At 42.3% G+C, this 10,996-nt stretch overlaps 1 protein-coding gene across 1 annotated transcript; it reads left to right on the forward strand.

The window, feature by feature from the left end:
* Positions 1–7,662: 7,662 nt before the first annotated feature.
* On the forward strand, positions 7,663–10,969 carry DUSP28 (dual specificity phosphatase 28). Its single transcript, XM_005282476.4, has 2 exons — positions 7,663–8,235; positions 9,424–10,969. Exons 1-2 carry the CDS (start codon positions 7,888–7,890, stop codon positions 9,553–9,555), a joined length of 480 nt encoding a protein of 159 aa, XP_005282533.2. The 5' UTR covers positions 7,663–7,887; the 3' UTR covers positions 9,556–10,969.
* Positions 10,970–10,996: the final 27 nt, after the last annotated feature.

Raw genomic sequence — 10,996 nt, forward strand, 5'->3', positions numbered from 1 at the left:
TCTCCATGGAGACCCGTGTGTGTTTGTGAAACTGGCCTCGCCCTCGCTCGCCATTGGCCCCCTCCCTCCGTGGGGCGGCCCAGCAAGCCCCGCCCCCACCCAGTGCTGGAGAGCGGCGCTTCCCCCAGTGTGGGGCGGGGGTTGCTTTCTGCTGCAGGGCAGCCGGCCAGAGCGGGCCCTTCCCCCCCCCCCCGGGCTCGCCCCCGGGCTGGGCCCCTCTCCTGCCCCCCAGCCCTGTCCCGGTCATTCCCCTCTCCTATCTCCCCCAGTCCTGCCCCGCTCCTACCCCCGCCCTGCCCCCCCGAGCCCTGCCCCTGGTGATTCCCCTCTCCTGCCCCCCCCCCCCCCGGTGATTCCCCTCTCCTACCCGCCCAACCCTGCCCCTCTCCTGCCCCCCTGGTCATTCCCCTCTCCTACCCCCCCCAGCCCTGCCCCTCTCCTGCCCCCCTTGTCATTGTGAACATCAAATTATGTATAACAATGCACAATACCAAATGATACCTGTCGTATTGAATTAACCAATTTTATATTACCACAGCAGCTCTGTCATGCAAAATATTATGCACTTCTAAATGCAAATGATAGCAAAAGGGGTGCAAAATTTCAGACAGTCAATGGATGGGATGGAATTGGAGGAAATTTGGTTGCCTGAGAAGGGAAAGAGAGATAAAAGTATAAGAACAGTATTAGGAGTCGGGGCATCGAGAACTTCAGCATGGAATCATATGGATATCACAGTATTGTGGGAAGAAAAATCACAAATGAAAGTTCTATTACAAAACCTGGTAACAAAGTCAAACAAACAACAGAATGAGGATATAGGGGAGGATTTAAAGGATGTTTGGGATGCTAGGATAACAGGACAGCCGTTTAGGGAAGTGGAAGCAGCAATCAATGAAATGGGAAAAATCATCAACCATCCTAATGTATCAATTAGCAGCTTCCTAATACAGGACCTACATGGAAGGACTAAAGGAAATTCAGGTGGGGAAGTGCCTAGGTTCATAACAAATAAGATGCTAGAACAATGGACAAAAATAAAAGGAGTAGATTGATGCTGGGTTACTAGGCACTACTAAAGGATCTATTATGCTGCGAAAAGGGGCTAGCTTGACGAAACATGGATCCTTCCTATGGTACTAGCAGTATCAATGCCCACAGGCCTCAGTCCTTAGGTACACAGGAACCTATCATGACAGGTTACATCTTAAAGGTATATGTCACTCATCCTCAGATTCTGGTAAGGAAAGGGGGGGGAGTCTGGAAAGCTCCAGATACCTCATGTTGTTCCAAGAGGCATGGTACCTGGTTATGTCATTGTGATGTACTGCAAAGTGCATTGCCAGCATGTGTGTTCCCTTAAGATGAAGAAACCTTAAATTGCACGATACAGCTGAGGCAATAGGAACAAGGTCAAGCTAAGGTTTCAAGGGCTGGATAAGGCAAATATTGTGTAACCTCTTGGGTCGGACACTTCCAATATGGGACACAAACATATTATTATGACTGGCCAATGTTCTGCTTAGTTCCAAGAAAGGTTACTTGACTGGAGGAAAAGATAATTTTTCCAGTTCCCCAGCATGAGGTCCATAATATATCAGCTGATGCCCCTCTGATTGGCGCTGCCCTAGATTCTGTGCTACAGTTAGGCCAAGCCATACCACCATTATGTTTAAATGTGCAGGCCTTAATGAGCAGATGTCCAGAACATTTCTTGACCTTGAGACAGGGAAGTCGAAGTATTCAAAGTGACAAAGATACACTGGGAAATGGCCCATGGTGGAAGTTAGTGTACAATATTGGGGACCATTCATGGAATCAATGGGCTTTGTTATTCTCCAAGCCATACTAGTAGTGGTGTTAAGTGGTGATTTGGAAGGTTAGGAGGTTGGTCAGGCAGTTGAGAAAGAAGAGATGTATCTGAAATACAGACTTTGATGATGACTTAGAAAGAATTCTACAGCTTCCTCAAGGTGGGGAGTGTTGGGAGCGAAGGCAAATTCAGGCCTGCTGCGGATTTTAAAAGTCTTACATTTAACAGCATAAGCATATGCAGAATGGTGTATGTGTAAGCAATTGCAGAATAATCATGTTTAATGTTCTGCATGTGTAAGAAACTGCAGAGTAATCATGTTTGTGAGAAAGTAACTAAAAAGCTAGAACAGACCGGTTTGAACTAACACTAAACCTGTACTGACGGGGGAGAAGAGTTAACATGGAAATCAGAGACTAATACATATGTATAAGAAAAGATAAAAAAAATTATTTATAAGTTTTGTGTAACAAAAGGAAGCTGAAGCTGTATTGTCCGGTGCCGGCAGTAACTGTGATGAGATCGTCCTGATGAGCTTCCCACTTCTGAGCAACTGATCTGAGTAATATGAGTTTTGTCTTAATAAATATTTATTAGATCCATCTGCTGAGTAAATGAACCTCAAGCCAACAATGTCCATGTTCCAAAAAGATTATAATTTACTCAAGGTGGATCTGTTGACTTAAAAAAGAGTGGAGTGAGAGCTGTGTTTGAATAGCAGCAGAGCTTCAAGAGTGAATTCAAACCAGTGTTCATACAAGAACCATCTATTTGTTGTTTTTTAAATATTTTTATAAAATAAGAAACCATTCCTCATCCTACTCCCCTGGGCCTAATAATTAAAACAAAGATCAGGAATGACTGAGCTCAGAGAGCCAAAATAAGCGGGCTCTAATAACAGACTCATGATAATTTTTGACAGTTTGGCCAATTCTCATGATATTTGGCATTTTTCTTAAAGCCCCAGTTCCTGGAGGCATGTGATTAGGTGAGAATTTTAGCATAAGTTTAAATAGAAAAGTAAGTTTCTATCCTTCATGGTTGTTGAGAAAAGCTTAAAAATATTACCCAAGTGTACCCTAATTGTTCAAAAACTATGACACAAAAAAGGACCCACTATTTTTTTTAAATCTCATTTCCACCTCCCTCAAAATTACTCTGTCAATGTTGCATATATGGGGGGGTGTTGTCACTCAGGAATGAAGGGAATATATATGAAAGAGATAATCATTTTAGTCTTGTTCCTATTTCTGGAGCCTTAGACAGATGTCATGTAGGAAAGTGCTTATGTTCAGAGAGATTAACAGATTCCACATATTGCCTCTGTAAACAATCATTTATTTCATTCGGCTAAAGACTTCTGTTGGTCTGCTCATACATTTAAATATATAGAAACTCTTTTTGGTGCTTCTACCCTGTAATATATTAATATATTATTTTATTTTTAACCAATATCTCTGCCTATCAGATTCCATAATATATTGCACCTTTCACGCCTCCCAAAGCAGTTTATTAACTATACACACTATGTTGACTTATTTAATGTTAGAGCACCAATTACCTTAATATGTGGGCATTATTTACAAAATGTTAAAGATCCTAAAATACTATAGGCGGGGCTGGTAGTGCCACCTGTTTTTAAGGTTGCACAACAATTCCCATTATAAGATCCTGTTTTCAATTGCTTATAACTTTGCCAAACTTCAACCATCTGGGCCAAAATTCTACATGCCAGGTGTCTGCCTCAGCCTGAATTTTTTGGGGAAAGCTTCAGTCAAAACAGTTCAGACATTTCCAAGAATGAGACTTAGGAAAAATAAGTTTTAACCATGCATGATCAATCTAAATGTTCCAACCAGGCCGATGACCCACAGGGGTGTCAATATGATGCCACATGATGGAATTTGTTTTTTTCAGTTTGCTTTTTTTTAAAAAAAAACATAGGAAATTACACACACAAAAGATAAAAGAACATTATTAAGGCTGCAGAGTGAAGCACACAAAAGTGAGGAAATTATAGTATTAAAATTGCCTGTACAACCTGAATTCAGCCCCTTGTGCGTATGCATTATGATACAGTCTTTAATTACATGATCGCATACTATTTTTTCCACAGGACCCCTGCCTCATTCAGTGCACAGGATGAGCTTGCTCTGGGGATGAATCACCATTGTGTAATGAATCAGAGGGGTAGCCGTGTTAGTCTGAATCTGTAAAGAGCAACAGAGGGTCCTGTGGCACCTTTAAGACTAACAGAAGTATTGGGAGCATAAGTTTTCGTGGGTAAGAACCTCACTTCTTCAGATGCAAGTCTTCATTGTGTAATGAAGGAGACTGTTGCCTGGAAGCCCTCTGCCTCATTTGTTGCAGAAGTAGTGAATGAGGCAGAGGACTGCAGGAAGGGGAAGGAGGGTCTCATGGTTAAAGTAGTTGAATGCTGCTCTGGAGAACTGGGAAATATAATTTACCCCTTCACATAACACAAGAACCAGGGCTCACCAATGAAACTAATATATACCAGGTTTAAAACAAATATAAGGAAGTACTACTTTACAGAATGCACAGTCAACCTGTGGAACTCTTTGCAGGGGATGTTGTAAAGTCCAAAAGTATAACTGGATTCAAAAAATAATTAGATAAGTTCATGGAGGATAAGTCCATCAATGGCTACTAACCAAGATGGTCAGGGATGCAACCCCATGTTCTGGGTATCCCTAAAACTGTGATTGCTAGAAGCTGGGACTGGATGACAGGAGATGGATCACTCGATAATTGCACCATTCTGTTCATTACCTCTGAAGCACCTGGCACTGGCGACTGTTAAAAGACAGGATACTGGGCTAGAAGGACCACTGGTCTGACCCAGTATGGCCATTCTTATGATGCCATTTACACATTCTCCTTCTACTGGCCTCAACCATATCCATTATTATTGTCACTACAGTTATTTCCATTGCTGTTATGCCACCAATACTCCAGGAGCACACTGCTTCAGCTCCACCCATTCCCAGGACTCAAGCAGCTTACAGTTCCAAAAAATATCCAATAGACATGCCTTTCCCATGGCTTCTGGATATCCAGCCAATCATTCCTCCATTCAGATTATTCCCTCCCACAATCCACATAATCACTTATCTCAGTTCAGTGGAAAAATGGACATAAGAAACAAGGTTCCAGACATCTAACACCTGTATGCTGCACAAGACCACTACTAGGCATGGGTTGGAAGCAGAACGCGCAAAACAACATGAACTAAAGATGATATTGATCAATGCAAGATCTACCATTAACAAACAATAAACAATCCATGACCTCATCAGTGACGAAACACCCAATATAAGCTGCATCACTGAGACCTGGTTGAATGACACCATGAGCCCTGTGCTAGCCCACCTTGCACCCCCAACCCCTTGATACATGGACCATCACAGACCCAGACAGGACAAGAAGACAAGTGGCACTGAATTCATCTTCTCTGCAAACATCAAATCCAAGAGAGGTGCCTAGATAAGACAAGTTTATACAAATTAAATCTTTACACCAGTATATGAAGTGCAAATTTTGCTCAGTACAACAAGCTGTGTATTTCACTCTGCTCACTGCGCCACTGTGATGGGATCCCCAGGGTGCAGCCCGGGACCATGGGATCGCTGTGCCCCCTTAACTCTCTCCGACCTGGGCTGTCTCTCACAATGCCTTGCTAGTGACCAGCCGCAACCCCCTCCAGGTGCTGTTATCAGTCAGCACAACCGCATGTGGAGCCCCCCCCAGCCCCCCAGCTAGATTGCATGAATGCTCCCAGAGCCACTCATGAATCACACAGAGAAAGGCACTGGCTGAATCCCCGCGGCTCCCAGTACTGTACCTCAGGAACATACCATCTTGCACTGCTCAAGACTGGCAGTGCAAATTTATTAATTGGTTCACCATTTCATCAATGGAAAGTGGACATACACCAGCCTTTGCAAACCTGAGCAGATTTGCCACGCACTTCAGGCAAACTCACTGGTAAAGATAAACAGTTAAACAAATTTATTGACTACAAAAGAAGATTTTAAGTGATATTAAGTGATAGGCAAAAAGTCAGGCCACACAGTTTTTGAAACACGGGCAGAGGTGAAAGTAAGCCGGTACGCCCCAGTACGGCATACCGGCAAGAACTGGTTTGCCGTACCGGGGTGGCCCAGCTTCCCCAGGGGACAATTTAAAGGGCCTGGGGCTCCCAGCAGAGGCTGGAGCCCCAGGCCCTTTAAATTGCCACCAGAGCCCCACTGCTGGAACCCTGGGGTAGAGCTGCGGGGCTCTGGGGGCTATTTAAAAAGTCCGGGGCTCCTGCTGCTTCTACCACCCTGGCCCTTTAAATAGCTGCCAGAGCCCTGGAGTAGTGGCGGTGGGGCTCCGGCGGCTATTTAAAGAGCCAGGGTGGTAGAAGCAGGGGAGCCCCAGGCCCTTTAAATAGCCCCCGGAGCCCAGGGGTAGCAGGGGGCTCCAGGGGCTATTTAAAGGGCCTGAGGCTCCAGCTGCCTCTGCTGCCCTGGTCCTTTAAATAGCTGCGGCCCCGCCGCTTCCCCAGGGCTCCCACGGCTATTTACAGGGCCAGGGCAGTAGAAGCAGGGGAGCCCCGGGCCCTTTAAATAGCCCCCAGAGTCCCGGGCTGCTGCTGCTACCCTGGGGGAGGGCACTTACCTTACAGGGTGGGCTGGGGCTGGCTCTGACTCCCTCAGCCTTGTCCCTTCTGGGAGCCAGAGCTGGCCCCAGCGTACCGGTAAGTCACTGGACTTACTTTCACCCCTGAACCTGGGGACCGCGGCATACCACGGCTCCGGGAACCAGAGTGTGGGGGGAACCCCCAACAAACTCTATACTAAGACACTAATAACTCTACTAACACTAAGGAACTAACTATATACAACCAGATAAAAAACAAACTTGCTGAGCAAGAGCTAAGGGAAGTTCCAGCCACCGTCACTGGTGGTAAGAAGAAACTGAAGGAGGGGCGGGTTGGCAGGGCTATATACTAGGCACCATGAAGGCGCGACTCCAGGGGGCACTCAGGCCAACCCAACGGATGCTGCTAGGGGAAAAATCTTCTGGTCAACGTGCACGCGCGTGCACACACCTGATTGGAATGGACATGAACAAGCACTCGAAGAAGAAGTAATAGTTTTTACAAAGAATCATACCAACATTAATTAATCCTTGTAATACTCATGGGAGATAGGTAAATAAGTATTTTATGCATCTGATGGAGAAACTGAGATGGAGAGGTCAAGTATTTTCCAAGGTTGCATGGCAAACAAGCGGGTTGGGCAGGATTAGAACTCAAACTATTGTCTCCTAGTCTCTTCACTTTTCAATCCATCACCTTTTACAATACTATATGATACCTTGCATTATTTTAGTACCTTTCATTATATCATTTCTTTGCTCACTTTTTAGCCACAAAAAGTGCAGAGTGATTGAAAACTTTCATCCACAAATATTCTGCAAACTTCAGAATGCTGTGCTGAGCAAAATGGGTGTGCCATTTTCTATGAACATTAGCATTTTAGAAAATACTCCAAGCTCCTAAAAACAATCCACTGCTTCGGATTTGGTGGAATATATTCTATTTGCTTCAAGTTCCATTTTATTCCAATATTTCAGGGGTTACGGTAGTATTACTTTCTGAATAAGCAGTAGTCCTGGGGCAGATTAATTTATTTTTGTGTTGAGAAGCTACAAAATTGTTGCAGAAATTGGTGCTATTCAAATTTCTAAACTGTTCTACAATTGCTCTGTGGGCTCTGACACGTGTTTTAATTTCTCAAATGTTTCTATCACACTATAGCACTAGGACCTGAAGGAATCCTTTAGTTCTGGTACAGTAAGTGTAGAATAAATATAGCACAGCACAGATGGCTAAGGAACAGGACCGCAGAAACAAGCCAAAGTGCTGCAGGAAACAAACTGCACTTTCAATTAATAGGGTTTAAGTATCATTTTGTGTTCTGCTACAGTCCTTAATGCTTCTCATCAAAATCAGCCTATGAAAGCATCAGAGGGCAGTGGTGACACTGCACCCTTTGTTGCCAATGTTACAGCTCTGTAAGATCACCGACTCTTTGCTAATCAGTAATTCTAGAGCAGCTTGCAACAAAGAACTCCTCACTCAAGAGGGAGTTACATTCTGTATTAATGTCTCCAGGCAGCAGCCATTCCCAGGCCTTCACCACGTCCGAAGCCTGCGCGTTCCTGTTTTTGATGACCCTTTGGAGGACTTGTATAAGTATTTTGAACAGTGCAACAATGCCATAGAGGACACAGTACAAAGTGGTGGAAAATGCTTAGTTTACTGTAAAAATGGCCGCAGCAGATCTGCAGCGATCTGCACTGCCTATCTGATGAGACACCAAAATCTCACTCTCAAGGATGCCTTTGAGGTACTGTACTCATGGTTGAAAGTTATACCTCTTATGTTTGATAAGAAATTCATTTCAAATTATGTTATGAATAATGACCCAATTCCTAAGACCACAAGAAACAAACAATATAGGAGACAGCATTCCTATCTGAAAAAAATAAGCAGCTGGAGATAAAACTATTTAAATTGCTTAACTAACTTGGACACATATGAGTGCCATTATTGATAATCCTGACAAAATCTGATGTAGTTTTATAGATGCATTTTAGTGTCCTTAGCCCATTTTATTTATATATTAAAGCAGGGCAAATCATGCTTTTTTTATCTTTTCCAATTTTATTCACAAATTGTCTGAACATTTTCAAATGTATTCACTTGAAATCCTGTGAATATTATTGGACTGTGGTTTGTAAGCAGTTTAAGAATATTCAGCATTCCAAATTTGAGCTGTTATGATGGGACACAATCCCATGTTAAATTTCTGGTCCCTGACTAGACAAGGGAAGCTTTTAAAATTAGGTTTCTGGAACAAATACAATTACAAAGTCAAATGTTCTTTAAGAAAACACAGCAGAATATTCGCAGAAAGTTGGCTGTTTCTGTGAACATTCCTGATTGCATTTGCAAATCCATGGCAAATGAACATAAAATGAGGTGCAGACAGAGAAAGCCACTCAGTGAAAAAAATCAAGCAAATCTGTGCAGATATCACTTGGCAGTGTTAATCCTGATCTCCTTCATAGCAATGTTATCTATGTAATAGCCAAACATTGCACAGAGACAATATTTATTGTTCCTGATAAACAGTACCTTAGATAATAATAATGCCCTACTAATAATGCCTCAACTTTGATTTGGAGTGCCCACCAAGTGGGGCTCAGTCTATATGTGCTTTCACTCTTGGTCTTTCTATTAGACCTACCAGAAAAGTTACTAATTAAGATGATTATCATGTTGATGCCACTTCACTAGGAACTGGACTAACCCTCACTTCCCCAGATACAACAGATCAGATTACTCAAAAAATGATACATGTATTCTTTGGCATATACAAAAATATACAAAACCAGGACATTTCACAGTTATTCTCACATAGAAATATCAAAATCAACTTTCTCAGAAGTCATGGGGGCAGAGGAGGGGGAATATCTTGCCTGATTTCCTGCACAATTTCTACTACACATGCAATGTTTGTCACTTTTTCTAGACTGTGAAGACTGCCAGACCAGGAGTAGAGCCCAATGCAGGATTCTGGACTCAGCTGCAGAGATATGAAGAACATTTACAGACGCAGCATCAGTTGGGTCATTCTTCTGAAAAAATGATTTCTTCCAAATAAATATAATTCTGATTAAAATTTTCTTTTTCAAAGTTTTAAACACAATTGCGTCTAAAAGGCCTAGCAGGGCTGCAAAACCAACTAGAAGAACATAAAACATCCAGCCTTCTCAATGTATTTTTGAGGTTTGCATGACATTCAGATTCTGCAGATTAAGCAGACTTTTAAAAAAATTCTAAACTTTATGGGTGCAAAGATAATCTTCCAAATGTGAACAGAGTATAACCAAAGCAGTATTATTTTCCCCGATCCTGTAAACAACCTACAACAATGACATGAGGTGTGAATTTCCTCATTCAGCTCACTGAGGTGCTAACTTTAAAGCCGAATGAAGACTCTAAGTATTTAACTGTTGATCATTTTAGCAGATGGAATTGGGGTAGGAGAGCAGCCCGCAGGTGGCGGAAATTGCTGCAAGGAAAAAGGTGCAGAGTGAAGCAAGGAAGAGAAATGAACAGGGAAGAGAGACAAACATAAAGGATAGGGAAGGAAGAAAAACAAAGGGAAAAAATAGTGGTGCAGTCCTAATGGTGAGCATGTTTTCCCTTTGAGTGATGCTAAATATGACAATAGGATACTGAATAAAAACTTTTCATTACTAAATACAGGCTATATTCTACTCTTGATCTTGGTACAAAGCTCCCAATGACATTAGTGGGAGAACTACTGTGCCTAGAACAGTATATAGTTCGAATCTGTACCCCATCCATTGGGCAATAATTAAGAGTGCAATTTGGCCTCTCCACAAAATAAGTTTGACAACCCTCACCTACTTGTTTATGAGTAGGTCTAGAACTAGAATAGAGGGGCACTGCAGACCACAGGCTGAATACTGGCAGAGTTCTGTGTGGGAAGCTTACACAGCTACTGCTCATTCTATGCCTGAATTAGTTTAGTTTTCCCTTGGTTTCAGCAGTACTGAAATATCCATCACAATATTAAAACAAAGGGGAAGAAACTGGCATTATAATGTAATCTCCATCCATTCTATTACCATTTACTAAGCCAAATGAGATTTAACAGTCCCCAAACTGACTTACTGAATAGATCATCAGGGTGTAAAAGAACATTCTGTATCACACATGCAAAACAATGTTTCTGCTAAGAGCCCTTATACGATTTAATAGGAAATATGTTATCTGGGTACATTGGAGACAGATAGAATTTACAACTCAGGCTACATTTAAATTTAATCATGGGGCTCAACATCGGACAAAAGTAGAGGATTATTTTGTTGAACTGTTTTAATACATTTGAAATCTAAAAAATAATTATGAAAGCTGTAAAATTGTCAATGTGAAATTTCATTTGGCATTGTTCAGCGAGCAAACCAATGTAATTTTTACAAAGGTTAGCTAATCTTCAATGACTAAATGCTTATACAATACAAAGGGTGTTCCCAGCAGCAGAGTAATTTGAGATGAAAATGCTAATGACTGAA

The sequence above is a fragment of the Chrysemys picta genome, chromosome 9 (assembly GCF_011386835.1).
Source record: "Chrysemys picta bellii isolate R12L10 chromosome 9, ASM1138683v2, whole genome shotgun sequence".
NCBI classification, from domain to species: domain Eukaryota; kingdom Metazoa; phylum Chordata; order Testudines; family Emydidae; genus Chrysemys; species Chrysemys picta.